This window comes from Glycine soja, chromosome 19 (assembly GCF_004193775.1).
Source record: "Glycine soja cultivar W05 chromosome 19, ASM419377v2, whole genome shotgun sequence".
NCBI lineage: Eukaryota > Viridiplantae > Streptophyta > Magnoliopsida > Fabales > Fabaceae > Glycine > Glycine soja.
Window position 1 is genome coordinate 39,622,551 of NC_041020.1, and position 17,022 is coordinate 39,639,572.

The window sequence follows — 17,022 nt, forward strand, 5'->3', positions numbered from 1 at the left end:
AATTTTACATTATTATTTAATCATAAATTATCGTTAATTTATATAATTTTTTATTATTATAAAATTTAACAAACTTACGATATAGAGAGTTGTAATTGAATGATTTCAAAAACTAGTTTATACTATTAGTATCTTGTCATTAAACTTATAGTGAATGTTTTAGGTATTGTTGTGATTGCAACATTTGACACCTTTAGTGTGTTTCATTTTTTATTGTCTTCATTTAACACCTTTATTCCCATTGTCACTACAACATTTGACACCTTCAATGTGTTTCATTTTTAATTGCCTCCATTTGTAACACCTTTTCACTATTTTTATTGCAACATTAAATGTTTTTTTAGTTATCGTGGCATTGGTGCAGAATCTCTACTAATAATTATTTTTATCGAAAAATCTTACTAGTCATTAGTGGGATCTTTTTTTCTAATCACATTTTTTCATTTACAAGATTCGAATTTGAAATCTTATTTTAGGAGACTAACCCAATATTACTCTGTTAATGTCTTGTTAGTACATTTGATACTTTTATTGTTTTTAGAAGTAGATTTCATTGATGTTGCACCTTTGAAACCATCATCTCATGAAAGTTATTTTCTAGAGAGTTTATCCTATACCAAGGGACTTTCCACATAACTCTTTTATGCTGCTGGTTGCAAGCTTAGAATAATAGATATTTATTTAAAAAATGTCATATAATAAGGAAAAATTAATTTATTCCTATAATTAGATTGAAAATTTATTTCTATAATTAGACTTATTTGCATTTTTGTTACATTTAGACAAACAAATTGACAACTTTGATGTAATTTTTTTAGACCACAAGTATTTTTATTGGAGTTAATCATGTTTGAATTGATAGTTTACTATGGACAATAAAACTCTCTCTAAGTACTTAAGACAATTGCATACCAACATTTTCCTTGATAGACGATCACGATTTTGTCCCTAATAAAAGACACACTTAGACAAGTTGAAAGGAGAAAATCTTTATAAATGACCTTTAAATAATATATAACTTTATAACCATGAGAATAACATTCAACAAATATAAAAATATAAAGATTAAATTGATAATTTTCTCACTTTAACATAATATTAATATAAAAAATCTTACATAATAACACATATCTATGATAGATCTTGTTGAATGAACTATGATAGTTTATGAAAGTTTAGATTTTAAGAAATAAGTGTCCATTAAGTTCAAATAGATCTTGTTGTTGTACAACAATTTTTTTTTGAAATAATTGTGATGATTTATTATTTAATTTTTCGTAAAATTAACAAATTTTTATTCATTTTTAAAATAAGTTAAGAGAAGTGCACTTGGTATAATTTATATTGGAGCAAAGAATTCCATTCCCTCCAAAAAAAAAATCCATTCCCTCCACGTAGAAAAAATAATTAATTCCATTCCCTTCCGTTTCTTCTCGCCGTCTATACACGGCAAATTCCACCGTCAAAATCGAAACATACAGGGTAGCGCACGTTAGCGTAAATGTCACCTGTCCAGCGCACGTTAGTGAACGCCAGGGCTTCCACTTCCATACTAGTCTTTCTCGTCTCTTTCCCTCGCCTTATCCTGCGCACCACTCTGTTCCCCTTTCTCTTTTTAGGTTTACGCTTCTTCTTCATGCTTCGTCCCAGAACTAGGGTTCCTTTGTTCGCATCTTAGTTGCTTGCGCCGCAGCACATGGATCACAGGCCGAAATCCAAGGACTCACTCTCTTACTCCACTCTCTTCAATCTCGAGGTCCGTACTGTTTCTTTTCTTCGCAGAAACCATTGTGCTTCTTCTCACCGTATGTGTCTGAATTGGCTTCTTTTGAGGTTTCTTAAGACGTACTTGTATAATTAATTTGAATTGAATTTTAGCCTCTTGTATTTTCTTTTGAAAAAATGAATAGTTCGAGGATTTTGTTTATTTTTCGGTGTTTCTGATTGCATTGTTTTGTAGCCTTTGATGAACTTTCAACTTCCAAAACAAGATGATGATTTTGATTATTACGGGAATAGTAGTCAGGATGAGAGCAGAGACAGCGAAGGTAGGTACTGTTTCTATATTTTAGGGTTTTTGTTTATATGAGAGACTTAGCTACTAGGATTCTCATGATTGTATGTAGATATTACTGTTTGGCTAATGAGTTGTTGTTGGTTTGAGAGCTTGGACTTAGTTTAAGTGTGTTCTGTATCTTTGTGATGCTTCCATGAGTAGGTGGGGGGATTACAAATCACGGTAATGGGAATGTGCATGAAAAGGAAGTGAATTTGTTCAAGAAGAGGAGATGGTCTCTAAACAGTGACAACAAGGAGAAGACCAGTTTTTACGGGGCACACATGACGGAGGAGCGATATCGATCGATGCTGGGAGAGCATATTCAGAAATACAAGAGGAGGTTTAAGGGTACCTTGAGTAGTCCCGCCCAAAATCAGGCTGCTGCTCCACTTGTGAAAAGCAACACGGGACTAAAAGCTCGCAAGTCAGGGAATGAGCACAGGGGAGGAGGATTACATGTGGCGGAGAGTACATCGGAATGGATGAATGATTCCAGTTCTCAGAAACCTGGAAACTACCGCGATGCAGATTTCTCACCACAATATGGCACTGATAGGTTTGCCTTTTCTACTCTGTTGCCTTTTATGGTGTTTGAGTTTTTGAATCATGAATCATGGTTTAAGTGGAAAATTACCTTGCGGTTGTGAACTCCTTTCAGGATTATGTATGAACCTGCATCTTTGGATATTGGGGATGGAATCATTTACAAGATTCCTCCGGTCTATGATAAGTTGGCTGGAGCTCTGAACCTCCCAAGCTTCTCGGATATCCATGTTGAGGATTTTTACTTAAAGGGTACTTTGGATTTGGGCTCCTTAGCTGAAATGATGGCTGCTGATAAAAGATTTGGGAACAGAAACCGAGCAGGCATGGGAGAAGCAATACCACAATTTGAATCACTGCAGGCACGACTGAAGGTCATGTCAGCTTCTAATTCAGCTCATAAATTCAGTCTGAAAATGTCTGATGTTGATTTGAATTCCTCCATTCCGGAGGGGGCAGCGGGAAGTATAAGGCGATCTATTTTGTCTGAGGGTGGAGTATTGCAGGTATATTATGTGAAGGTTTTGGAGAAAGGTGACACCTATGAGGTATCTATCATATAAAATGAATTGATGTTTTCCCCTTTACACTCTCCCTTATTTTTTATCATTTAGCTTAGTCTCTTTGGACTGCTTCAGATCATTGAAAGAAGCCTACCTAAGAAGCAAAAGGTGAAGAAAGACCCTGCTTTGATCGAGAAGGAGGAAATGGAAAGATGTGGAAAAATTTGGGCAAATATTGTAAGAAGAGACATACCAAAGCATCATAGGAACTTCACTATTTTTCATCGAAAGCAGCTCATTGATGCCAAGAGGGTCTCAGAGACTTGTCAAAGAGAGGCATTGCCCTAAATACATTTTCTATCTGTTATATTTTGTATTGATTTGTGGTGTATCTAGAATCTAGCTGTCTAGTCTAAAGATTTTGATGGTAGGTTTTGTATTCAGCATTTTGTCTACAGTAACTTATTAATTATATGGACCTATTTTTCTTTCAGGTCAGAATGAAAGTTAGTAGATCCCTTAAATGGACAAGGACTGTCGGTATGCGCACCCGGAAACTAGCTAGAGACATGTTACTGTTCTGGAAACGAATAGACAAGGAGATGGTATTTCTTAATTCCTTCCTGTCATTGATTTTATGGTGTTCGATATTGAACTCTGGAAGACTGTGTATTTCAAGAAGTCATCTTTTTTATGTGATTATGGTGACCTTTTTAGAGTAACATGATGGCTGCATACTCTCCCTTTACTTTTTGAAGTCAAGTGTCATGCATGATAGTTGATAATAGGTTTTACCTACTAGTGTATGTCACTATGTCTGCATGTATTTTGTTGATGCATCTTTATCTTATGGATAACAGTTTTGAAATCTCTTTTCACTGAGATTATTGAAATGATGTCACAGTTTTTTAAAAGGAGTGGTAATGATTGATCCAGGTGGTATTGTGCACCTTTTTCAAACTGTGGTATTTAATTTTGGGTCTAAGCTGCTCAATTTAGGTGTTTTTGTCTTTTTGAGATAGAGAAAAGAAGAATTGATATTCTTTTAATAGATATCACACCTACATCTTGACTCTTGACATAAAATGGGTGGTCAATTTGGTAGACATGCAGATACAACAATGTGTACATTTTCATTTGTACATTAGACTTGAATATGCTGTAATTTTTAATTTCATTCGTTGCACAGACAGAAGTGAGGAAGAGGGAGGAAAAAGAAGCTGCTGAAGCTTTGAGGCGTGAACAGGAGCTTCGAGAGGCAAAGAGGCAGCAGCAAAGGCTTAATTTTCTTATACAACAAACTGAGCTGTACAGCCACTTTATGCAGAACAAGTCGAACTTACTATCTTCAGAAACTTTACCCAAGGAAGATGAAGATGCAGATGATCAAGATGCACTGGTTGACTCTTCAGATGTGATGCCCGATGAGGAGGTAGATCCTGAAGAGGCTGAATTGAAGAAGGAAGCTTTGAAGGCTGCACAAGAAGCAGTTTCTAAGCAGAGAATGTTGACAAGTGCTTTTGACATTGAATGCTTGAGGCTGCGCCAAGCTGGTGAAACTGATTCACTTCCACCAGATGTTGCTGGAGCGAGTAATATTGATTTGCAAACCCCGTGAGTTTCTTCTCTCTCTTTATTTGTTGTTGTGTAAATTTATTTCTATACTACATGGGCATATGTAATTGTACACACACATGAAAAAAAAAATTGATGTTCATCTGGATAATATTGGGAGGTGAGTTAAGCAATATTGTATTCATTTGAATTAAGCTTTTTGTGTCGATGTGTTGCAGCTCCACCATGCCAGTGGCATCCACTGTTCGGACACCTGAATTATTTAAAGGGGTTCTTAAAGAATATCAGCTAAAAGGTCTTCAGTGGCTTGTTAATTGTTATGAGCAGGTTGTTGAGCAATCCTTAATAAAGTCTCAATGATTTATTTCATTTGGTTGTTAATTTGAAGGCTTTTGGTATCTTTCAGGGTTTAAATGGTATTCTAGCTGATGAGATGGGGCTTGGAAAGACCATTCAGGCCATGGCTTTTTTGGCCCATTTAGCTGAGGTAGCTATTCAACCACATGTTTTGGTACATTACTGTGACTTTTTTGTAACCTGTTTGTCCCTTTCAGGAAAAAAATATATGGGGACCTTTTCTGGTTGTTGCACCTGCTTCTGTATTAAATAATTGGAATGAGGAACTTGAGCGCTTCTGCCCTGAACTGAAAAGACTTCCATATTGGGGTGGGCTTTCAGAGAGGACAGTACTTAGGAAAAGTATTAACCCAAAGGATCTTTATCGTAGGTAATTTTAATTTCTTTTGCATTTTTTTTACCTTGAAAGATGCAGCTGACAGTAATGGCTTTCTACATAGGGTTATTGTTTGAGAAAAATGGACTTCTTTTAATCAAATGTCACTAACCCTACAAAGATATTTCGATACATATATAAATTTGGTTTGTGGAATTCAGTCTCCCTTGATTCCTTTATGCTTATTCATGTGTTGTAGAAAAAATTGTCAAAATAAGGATTTCCTTCTAAAATTGATTTATGAAGTAAACGAAAGATGATAATTTACTGGTGCGACTTTTTATTTTCACTAAGAATATTGATTGAACCTATGAGTAATGATGGTCAGATGGTGGATTTAGTAAGGCAAAGTTGAGAATAGGGTGGAAAAAATGTTGGAGTATTTTACTTCATTTTGTTGTTACCTGCCCAGTAAGGGTTGAGGTAGATTTCTAGGAAATAAATTGCCTCGAGCTGGTGTGATTCAAAAAGGAAGAAAAATTATGCTCAGATAAGGTTATTTTTCTCAATATAAGAACCTTATGTATTCTGGAATTTGCTGCTCATTTATTTATTTATTTTTAATTAACTTAGGTGGATATTCTGTGCCGGGAATGTGAGCAATATTTTTAGTCTAGAATGTGCACATATGACACAGGATACAAATACAATACGACACAACCATAGGATATATGACATTTTAAAAAGTATAGGACTCGACTTGACTGTAATCCAAGATATAAAATTAGTATAATATTAACATATAGCACAAATCTAGAATCAAAAGAGCAAATCAATGTTTTAAAAGTGACCACAAGTCCTTGTAGACATAATATTAAAAATTCTTAAGTTTATTTAATTATTATTGTGATATTCCTATCTGTATTAGTATAAAATTTTAAAAAGCAAAGCAAAAGAAAACTATAAAATGCAGCTAGGAGTATTTCAAAGTAGTTATGGGACAAAAATGAAACCCGAAGTAAAGGACAAAAAGTATAGTTTTGCCAATTTTTAATTGTATTTAAATTTGAAAACTGAACAAAAACTGGTGTAAAAACTGCAGTATACATTGAAAATTTTGAAGTTCCTTAAAATTAGGAGTATTTTGCAATTGGTGCAATTTTCTTTTTGAAATGAAATGGTTTTCTCACTTTTAAGTTATTGTTAAACAAAACAATTGGTTTTTTAAGAAAGTAAAAAAAGATATTAATGGTGGAATCCCCTTTCTTTGTGTAAAGGATTTGGTCAATATGAATACACTGTTCATCTGCATAGAATCATCTTGTTTTTTAACCTTTGAAATTGTGTATCTAAGCTAAGGCAATATTTTGGCCCTCGCCTCCCAAAATAAGCTCCGTTGTAATTTATCATTTTTGTCTTTAATTTTCATTCCTCTTATTTCTATTGTAACTATACCTTGCGTGTTTACCAGGGAAGCTAAATTTCACATTCTCATCACAAGCTACCAGCTATTAGTATCTGATGAGAAGTATTTTCGTCGCGTGAAATGGCAGTATATGGTTTTAGATGAAGCCCAGGCTATCAAAAGTGCAACCAGGTTTGCTGAAATCTTGTTTCTGCGGTGCATAAGTGAATGCCATCTATTATTAATTGATAATTGTTCCAGCCCTTGTTTTTTTAAAAAAGTCAGATTAATTGTTTTATATTGTGCGTTTCTTTAGGATTGTGTTTTCTACAATTTTGTATATATTTTGTTGATTGTGTGGTCAATCAAGAAGTTATATTACTATTAACACGTTTTTGTGATTTTTCTTTTTAAATTTTTTTATTTGACAGTATAAGATGGAAGACACTCCTCAGTTTTAATTGTCGGAATCGCCTACTGCTGACTGGTACACCCATTCAGAATAATATGGCTGAGTTATGGGCTCTTCTTCACTTCATCATGCCAACTTTATTTGACAGCCATGAGCAGTTTAACGAGTGGTTTTCTAAAGGGTAGATATTCCACCTTAAAGTCCTTGGACATATTAACTATTTAAATTTAACTATGGTCTAACAATCTTTCATGATCTACCCATTTCAGAATTGAGAACCATGCAGAACATGGGGGTACTTTAAATGAGCACCAACTTAATCGATTGGTAAGTTTGTTTTCTTGTTGATAGTCATAGTGATGAGATGGTTAGGATGTGTTATTATATTATATTGGATTTTATTGTAAAATTGTAAATTTTATGTGCTTATAAATAGCCTATGTTGTGGAATGAAAGGTAATTGCTTGGTGTTTCACAATAGGGGAAGTTAGTGGTGCCATTCATTGAGTTCTTACCTTTATTGTGTGTTAAATTTTTAGAAATTGTCATATTGACAACTTATCCATGAGCTTATGAGTTGTGTTAAAACAGGGATATGATGATTAAAATTACAATTGGATGTACTATATGGTGACTCTTGTTTTTATTATTGCTTCTAGGTTTTAACTATTGTAACTGCATTTTGTTAGCTTAGTTAGAATTTTTATCATTTTAAACCCTTATGTTAGAGTTCTAATTATTTCTTCTCTTAACAGCATTCAATTCTAAAGCCTTTCATGCTGCGGCGTGTTAAAAAGGATGTGATTTCTGAGCTTACTACAAAAACTGAGGTTACTGTGCATTGTAAGCTGAGTTCTCGGCAGCAGGCTTTCTATCAAGCAATTAAGAACAAGATATCTCTTGCTGAGTTGTTTGATAGTAATCGTGGGCAGCTCAATGAGAAGAGAATTCTGAATTTAATGAACATTGTTATTCAACTAAGGAAGGTAGAAAATTCATAGTATTCAGGCTTTCTTTTCTCTTTGTTCTTAATTTTAGTAGCACAAATTTTGTATTAATTGGTTCATTTTGAAATAAGGATTGTTGTGATTCAATTGTGTGTAAGTTATTTTTTCTTCCCACCAAGAGTGTGCCTGTAATAAATATTATTCATCAACTATGATAGGTTTGCAACCATCCAGAGTTGTTCGAAAGGAGTGAGGGAAGCACATACCTTTACTTTGGAGAGATTCCAAATTCCCTTCCACCTCCTCCATTTGGGGAGATGGAGGATGTATATTATTCTGGTGGTCACAACCCCATATCATATGAGGTATTTCCTCGACCTCATGCCTTATTTACTATACCGAAATATTCAATTTTATTTGGTCTTGTATTGTTGCAAACTTATCCACATTGTTTCCTTAAGAATTTGGTCTCTCCATTCCTATTAGATGTAGTGCCGAATGTAGGAATTCTATGCATTGTATGATATTTAGTTTTGGACTGCTTAAACTATCCTTGACTCTATAGTTGAGACAAAGCTAATTTCATCCATGAACAAGGGTAGTTTATGAAACATGTATGTTCATTCAGGACTCAGGACCTTGTTTCAATGTTGCTACAGTTTGGTTTCTTACATTTTAGAAGGATGACAATTGAAATTTAAGTATGATTTAGTTTATTATGTTAGTTGTTGGGTTGGTAGTTTTTATCGTCTGAAAATGGGTCCATAGTAAACAGCCGTTATAAAGAGGATTTTTCAATGGTATTAGACAGTAACACTGGTTGAGATTTGAGAAGAACAAAAGAGGATATGGAAGGATAAAATGATACTAGGTAATTTTTTTATATGAGAACATATGAATTGGAAAAAAACAAAAGAATGTACATCTGGGGAATGGTAGAGGGTAAATTAATGCTTTCACACTAAACATTGATCTATTCTGGCTGGTAAAATTTGATACACATGGAACCTGTTGTTTGTTTGGTGCCATTTTTGGCATTTTTATTGTGAAAGGGTCGTATGTTTTCAATATTAAATGTCACCCTTTGGAGAATCTGTTTGATATATGGTTAAAAAATGACCCAGGTCATGATGATATTGGTTTTTCTTTTGTTTAGGGTTTTCTCTTTTCCCTAGTATTTACTTGTTTCTTCTATCTTATGTCACCTATGCCTCGTTTAGTTTTCTTTTCTTACTGCTTTTGTTATTTCCCCCAATATTTTTCAGATACCAAAACTTGTCTATCAAGAAATTATACAAAGTTCTGAAACTCTCAGCTCAGCTGTTGGTCCTGTTGTCTCCAGAGAATCTTTTCATAAACATTTTAATATTTTTAGACCCGAAAATGTTTATCGGTCTGTCTTCTCAGAAGATATGTACAGTAAAAGTGGAAATTTTGGTTTTACCCATATGATGGATTTGTCTCCACAAGAGGTGACATTTCTGGCTACTGGTTCTTTTATGGAGCGACTACTATTTTCTATGATGAGATGGGAACAAAAATTCATTGATGAAGCTGTAGACTTTCTAACGGAGACCATAGATGATGATCCGGAATGTAGTTACCTTGAGAAAGAAAAAGTGAGAGCAGTTACACGAATGTTATTGGTGCCATTGAGATCTGAGACCCTGGTTCTTCAAAAAAAATTGCAAACTGGACCCAGCCATGCTCCTTTTGAGGCCTTGGTTGTCCCCCATCAAGATAGGGTGTTATCAAATGCCAGGCTTCTTCACTCTGCTTACACATATATCCCACAAAGTAGAGCTCCCCCGGTATGTTGTTTCTTTATTATCTGCTCTTCAGTTATTTTTTCCAAAATAAATTGCCTCTTTTTTCCTTTTTAAGCAAAATGATGATTAATTATTGACCATTTTCTTCTTTTCATCTTCATAGATTGGTGCTCACTGCTCAGATAGAAACTTCTGCTATAAAATGATTGAAGAATTACATGATCCCTGGATTAAGAGGTTGCTTGTGGGGTTTGCACGTACATCTGATAATAATGGGCCTAGAAAGCCAGATAGTCCTCATCATTTAATTCAAGAGATAGATTCTGAACTACCTGTTTCTCAGCCTGCTCTTGAGTTAACACACAGTATTTTTGGGTCTTCTCCACCTATGCGGAATTTTGACCCTGCGAAATTGCTCACTGTAAGTGTTACTTTTAGTTTTACTCTTTCTTTCACATGGAACACCTCCTCTCAACTTTCATGTGGAATAGATCTTCTAATTTACATAATTTTCATGTAGGACTCGGGAAAGCTCCAAACACTTGATATATTATTGAAACGCTTACGAGCAGAAAATCATCGTGTTCTCTTGTTTGCTCAGATGACCAAGATGCTGAATATTTTGGAGGTACTTTCAACATTTCTCAATGTTCATTTTTTGATAATGATTGTTTATATATAAAAAAAAATCCTGGGTTGTATCACTCTGATATGTTCAAATAAAAAATGTGAAACATGGGCTATTAAATGAGGAGACCTAGAAGTTGCATGTTTGTGTGTGTACACATATATGTTCACACATATTTGCAAGTATTTATGTTTTTTCCCTAAAGCTATTAAATGAGTTTGATACTTTTGTTTGATTTTGATTTTTAATAAATGGGAACTTGGGCTTTCTAGGTAAGTTCAAATGTTCAATGATTTGAAAATGGAAACATTCCTACCATGATGAGAATCTATGTACATGGTACAGAGCAACACAATTGTTTCACCAGTCTTGGTTCTTGGCTTTCAATGTTTATGGGTCTTTCTCTATATGCTGACTGGTAATTTGATCATTTTTGCAGGACTACATGAACTATAGAAAATATAGGTATTTTAGACTTGATGGATCATCTACTATTCAGGACCGCAGAGACATGGTCAGAGACTTTCAGCATAGGTAATGTCTTCTAATTTCTTTGTAATCTTTTCATACTGTACTCTGGTTAGACTACTTAACATTACTTATTTCAGCATGCTACTGTTTTTATATTTCTTATTAATTTTTTGTAGGAGTGATATTTTTGTGTTCTTACTGAGTACAAGAGCTGGTGGATTGGGTATCAACTTGACAGCTGCTGACACAGTCATATTTTATGAGAGCGATTGGAATCCAACATTGGATCTACAGGCAATGGACAGAGCTCATCGTTTGGGTCAGACAAAAGATGTTAGTTCCATCTTTCCTGCTACTTCTCCCTCCTGCTACATGTTCTATGGATGTCATGTTGCATATATTTTGGGGATCTCAACTATTGGTCTCTCTGAATTTTCCTTCATTGTATATCTAGAACTGATGCTTCCCTTTCTCTGGATCATGCACATTTTTCTTGCTCAGACATTAAAGCTACTCCTTTTGAGTTTGTAAGTGCTTAACTTATTTACTTTAAAACTAATTTTAGATGCATTTTCAAATTTGCAGGTTACTGTTTACCGACTTATATGTAAAGAGACAGTTGAAGAGAAGATTCTTCTTAGAGCTAGTCAGAAAAGTACTGTGCAGAACCTTGTCATGACTGGTGGTTCTGTCGGTGGAGATCTTTTAGCTCCTGAGGATGTTGTATCATTGCTTCTAGATGATGTTCAATTGGAACAGAAATTAAAGGAAATCCCTCTTCAGGTCGGTTGTGAATTCAGTTACCAAACTTCATTATTTTACATTGTATTGAATATATCTCTCGGACCAACCAAATGAAATACTAGGAAAAATGGTCTAGAAACCCTAAAACAATTTTGAGAAATTTTTTGATTGTTTGACCTCGCTTATCCTTCCAGGTAAAGGATAAGCAAAAGAAAAAACAACCTATGAGGGGTATTCGGGTAAATGAAGACGGTGATGCATCGATGGAAGATCTAACAAGCTCTGTAGCCCAGGGTACATCAGATAATGATCTTTCCATGGATCCAGAGGGTTCAAAGTCTAGTAATAAAAAGGTATGACCATGCTTCTATTTATTTATTTATTTGGAGAGGATTGTACCTCTAATAAGGCTTTGTTATTGTTGATTATGCCTCTAAACTTATTGGTTACTAAAATTCATGATACTTATTTCAATTGATTGCATGATATAAAGAAAACTGTTAATTTATGCAAGTTGTGACCCTTACTTAACCCATCATGGTACCTTGACAGACACAAAATAATGACAATTGATTTTAAATATAACTAGCTGACCCTTAACCAATTATGGTACCCATCACGGTGGTTGGTGGGTTCATATACAACAAAACCTATATGTCTGTGTCTCTTTCCAACATGATGGTTTTGTGACAATAAAGGATCTGAATCTGTTGTACTTTTTTGTTGGTTTTATCATTTACATGATAGTTTTTGAGTGATTTGAATTTTTAGGAGTACATGATGTTTGCAGAGTTCAAATATTGCAAGCTTATTTTGAATGATATGTTTAACTTAGGTAACATAATGTCTACTTGCAGAGAAAAGCTGCCTCAGATAAGCCAACTTCAAGGCCAAAGAACTCTCAAAAGATGAGTGAATTTAGTACTATGCCTATGGACGGTGAACTGGATGATCTTGATCCAGTGGGTCAGAAACCCAAGAGACCCAAGAGGATAAAGAAGAATGTGAATGAAAAGTTTGAAGATGCTTTTACTTGGACTGCTAGCTTGGTCCCAGAGCAGTCCCAGTTTCCACCTCCACGAGATTTTAGTGTCGGGGGTTCTAAAGCAGAATCAGGCCAAGACAACTGAAGACATAGTGATTCTTGACCATTACAAAAACTTTGGAGTTACTATTCTCAGCCCTGTGGATTGACATTTTTGTGGAGACTGCTAAATTGGCTCTCTGGTTGATCAACAGTTTCTAGTTCCCTATTTCTTGGCTCTGACTGCAAATAGTGGCTTCAAAGTTGAGTCAAAACAGGAGAAGCTGTATATCCTAGGTTGTATATGGTAGTCCTTAATGATAGATATTAGATTCTCCTCTCTTCCACAGTTGGGGGACTTTGTAGTTTGTACAGATTGAGCCATCCTTACTTGAGTTGATTTTTTGTGCCACAAGCAATATTTATAACAAATGATGATTAATATGCGGTAGTCTTGCTACTCGTATTAGTCTGCTGCATGATAATTAGCACCCCATTATCAATATATGATTTGAGATCACTGCTGACCAAGTTTAAGAATAACTTGTTCAATTCATCCGGATCATAAAGGGGTGGTGGAATTCATCAAAGTTAGAAGCTGGTGGTGGATAAAAGCTAAGCATGAAAAAGTATCATGTCTTATTATGAGTGGAGGTCATTCTGAAATGTTTATCTTATTGTAACACTAGGTCTGCAAATTTTTGGGTACAACACTAGGTCTGCAAATTGATGTAAAGGGCAAGGATACTTTTTTTACTCCCATCATTTAATAAATATTGATTTATAAAAAAAATTAAGAGTAAAGAGTCACTTTTGTCCTTAAATGTGTAATTCGCTGATAAATGCGTCTTTGAAAGTGTAAAATATGTGATAAATATATTTGATCATTAACTTTTATCTTTTACCGTTAATAAAATAACTTATTTGACATAGAGGGATGAAGTTAATAAAATAATCTATTCGGTCATTCAAGGACAAATATGTAATCTCTAGTTATATAGGAACATATTTCTTATATAATATTTTTTTGACTTTTCATCTTTTCACTCTCTCGAATATGGTAACTGGTTACTTTTGTCCTTGAATGTATAATTTGTTGGCAAATGCATCCATGAAAGATGAAAATACAAAATTTAGTCTTGAAAGTGTAAAAAGTGTAATAAATATATTCAATTGTTAATTTTCGTCCATCGTCGCTAATAAAAGCAAAGATTTGAAGAGGTGAAATATGGAATATTTATCTTTTATTTAAATGGATTGTGACTAATTATTATAATTTAGAAAAAATTGTAATGATTGGTACATTGTTACAATGTTTATTTTGATAAACTGATACAATGTTTATTTTGGATAATTTTTATCATGACAAATAAATTATGGTTGGTAATCAATATTATCGTTGTTATTATGTTTGTCAATATATTTTTTAAGTGATTATTGTAATGTTATATTTTCAAGGATAAAAAATGACGAAAATTTACTATAAAATTATATTTTAGCCTTAAATAAAATAAAATTTTGGATCTAACAAATTAGTCCAATAAAAACATGTTGATATTTAGGTTCAATAAAAAAAATACTTATATTTTCATCCAATAATGATAATTTATTGACATTTTGATCCAATAGAACTTACTGATATTTAGGTACAAAAAAAATTACAAATATTTTCCTCCAATAAAAAAAATATTAACATTTTCATCCAATAAAAAATTACTGACATTTTCATTCAAAAATGGTATCTTATTGACATTTTCGTCCAATCTAGTCAACATGACTACATTGACAATCATTTCAATGATAAATTTGTCTCTCTGTGCCACATAGTTATTTTATTAACAGTGACAAATGAAAGTTAGTAGTCAGATATATTTGTCGCACTTTTTATAATTTTAGAGATTAAATTTTATATTTTCATCTTTCAGGAACACATACATTAAATTACACATTCATGGACAAAAGTGACAATTAATCCAAAAATTAACATATTCAAATCATATCATACAATGGATGCTAGTACTCCATTAAAGATAGGAATAACTTGTGAAAAACTAGCTTTAGCTTCCATCCTATGGGTTTGCAAGAATATAGCATTGATATTAATTTGCTGGTTTTTTTTTAAAAAAAAAGAGTAAATTACACTAATTACCTTCAAGGTTTTGTAAAATGACAACTTTTATTTTTGTAACATTTACAATAACCTTCCTTACAGGAGACATGGTATAATGTTTTTCAAACAATGAAGAGTTAGTGTAATGTATAAGGTGTATATTTTTCAAAAACTAAGGGGGGCTAGTGCAACAGGTGTAAGCAGAGGGAGGAAGTTCAAGTTTATGAAATTTTACAAAAATTTTAGGTAATTAGTATAATTTTCTCAAAAAAATTAAAAGAGAAATTTGTTGTGCAGAGGAGCTTATTGAAATTTTATTAAATAGACTCTAAATACTAATATCATGTTCAAAATCAAATTGCTAACATCATAAATTCAAATGATAAGAATAATATTGTTATCTTTATCTAACCAATATCTTAAGAATTTTGTACATACTGAAAAAAAACACTTAAAAAATTAAATTATTTGTTATTTTTAAACTATAACAATCAATTTTATAGCATTTATCATTATATATGTGAATCAACTGACAAAAAGTTATTTCAGCTTGATTGGTAATCCTAAGTTCGAGTCTTTGATCATTGTACTGGAATATAATATTTAGTTATAGTTTACTAGCGTATTCCACTAAAAATCAAGTATCTGCAGGTTAGGAAATTTCACAAATATTTGTTAGCATATCAGTACTTGTTTTTTAGTTAGGGTGTTAGTAAGTTACTCATTTTGTTTTTAATTATAAAACTTTTTTAAGTAATTCATCCTCTTAATAAAAATAATTAATTTAATTAATCATATTAAATATGTTAATTATTTGTATCATCAGTTTAAAATTATTCTTTTTTATCTTTTTAATTATTTAATTACTTCTCGTTAATGTTCGAAAAAAAATAATTAAGAAAGAATATATAAGAAAAAAACATAATTATGTATCTAGAAATTAGAAAAAAAATCATAAAAATAAATAAATAAATTTCAAAAAGAACCTTATAATTAAAGATAAAGGCGATATATAATCATTGTATTTTAAGATAATTTTTAATAATAACTTACTAACATAGTCCAATTAAAATATAAATGAGTGTTAACAAATTTCGTGTGTATATATATAATATAATATGATTTTATATAAAATTAATTATGTCTAACTTTATTAAAAAATATTCCTATACAGAAATTAAATTTGAGAATTGTTGTAAAATAAATTTATCTAAATTCGTCTAACTTTACTGCTATCTCAAACATACACCTCATCTCTAAACTAACTAAATAAACCTACACATCAAGAGAAATGTATATTAGTGTATGAATCACGTGAACATTAATTACAACTAAATTGTTGCAAAAATCAATTAATTCGATCACCTAAATCCAACTAACAGAGTACTTAAGTAACGTACCTGAATTTTTTATTTTGAGGAACGATACCTGAATCTAATTACATACACAAGCTAAAAAAAATTCATCTAACAAATACTACTTGAGCACTAATATTTCAAATAAGAAAAGCTCAAACATAAGACGCAGGACATTAAATATGTGTCCGTCAACCACAAAAAAGGACAAAATATGATGACTATATGAAGATTGAGAGGGAACATCACATGAAAATGTGGGCAAAGTCATACAATATTAATAACCGTTGGGGAAGTTGGCCCTACCCAAATACTTTTAATGCCAATAGATTGATATGGGTGGCACCCCTGTCAATATGACTCCACATGAATTTAACACACACCATTTCATCGCACCTTTATCAATGTGGCATGGCAAAAATTGAAAAGGTAGACTCTCCTTTCAATACATATAAAAGTGAAAAGTGAGAGGCTCATTTCGTTAATTTTTGAAATTGAATTAAGTTGAAATTCATATTTTAAGAAAGAAAACTATAAAAAAAATTTCAAATTTCATAGTCTAAAAAAATTAAATTTGGAGGACAAAAATAAAAGTGATCCAAATTTAAAATATAAAAACATATTTAAGTTTTTTTTAATGAATCCAATATTCCATAGTTGAGAGAAAAATGTTTAATAGATACTTTTTTAATAAATACTTTTTTGTACATAAATGAAATCGAACTCCTTATCATATAATTAAGAAATATAATTATCAATCATATCACATTATGTTGACTTTTTTGGATGTTATCCCATATCAAT

General features: G+C 32.6%; 1 protein-coding gene across 2 annotated transcripts; it reads left to right on the forward strand.

The window, feature by feature from the left end:
- Positions 1-1,487: 1,487 nt before the first annotated feature.
- LOC114397972 (chromatin-remodeling ATPase INO80-like) lies at positions 1,488-13,546 on the forward strand. Of its 2 annotated transcripts, none has more exons than XM_028360067.1 (23): positions 1,488-1,805; positions 1,961-2,048; positions 2,219-2,615; positions 2,718-3,150; positions 3,241-3,441; positions 3,600-3,710; positions 4,295-4,719; positions 4,899-5,007; positions 5,087-5,167; positions 5,235-5,407; positions 6,825-6,950; positions 7,190-7,351; positions 7,440-7,497; positions 7,926-8,156; positions 8,336-8,482; positions 9,383-9,928; positions 10,050-10,307; positions 10,407-10,514; positions 10,954-11,048; positions 11,162-11,318; positions 11,571-11,768; positions 11,924-12,082; positions 12,587-13,546. In XM_028360067.1, exons 2-23 carry the CDS (start codon positions 1,967-1,969, stop codon positions 12,857-12,859), a joined length of 4,530 nt encoding a protein of 1,509 aa, XP_028215868.1. In that variant the 5' UTR covers positions 1,488-1,805; positions 1,961-1,966; the 3' UTR covers positions 12,860-13,546. The 2 variants fall into 2 exon arrangements, with proteins under 2 accessions (XP_028215868.1, XP_028215867.1); XM_028360066.1 differs by having other exon boundaries at positions 1,488-1,756.
- The last annotated feature ends 3,476 nt before the right edge of the window (positions 13,547-17,022 follow it).

What these genes read in the sequence shown, in the direction of transcription:
- LOC114397972 (XM_028360066.1), top strand. Translation starts at nt 1,697, where the DNA reads ATGGATCACAGGCCGAAATCCAAGGACTCACTCTCTTACTCCACTCTC. An exon ending in CCACTCTCTTCAATCTCGAG is followed by an intron (nt 1,757 to 1,960) that starts GTCCGTACTGTT and finishes ATTGTTTTGTAG; the next exon opens with CCTTTGATGAACTTTCAACT. An exon ending in TTGTTAATTGTTATGAGCAG is followed by an intron (nt 5,008 to 5,086) that starts GTTGTTGAGCAA and finishes GGTATCTTTCAG; the next exon opens with GGTTTAAATGGTATTCTAGC.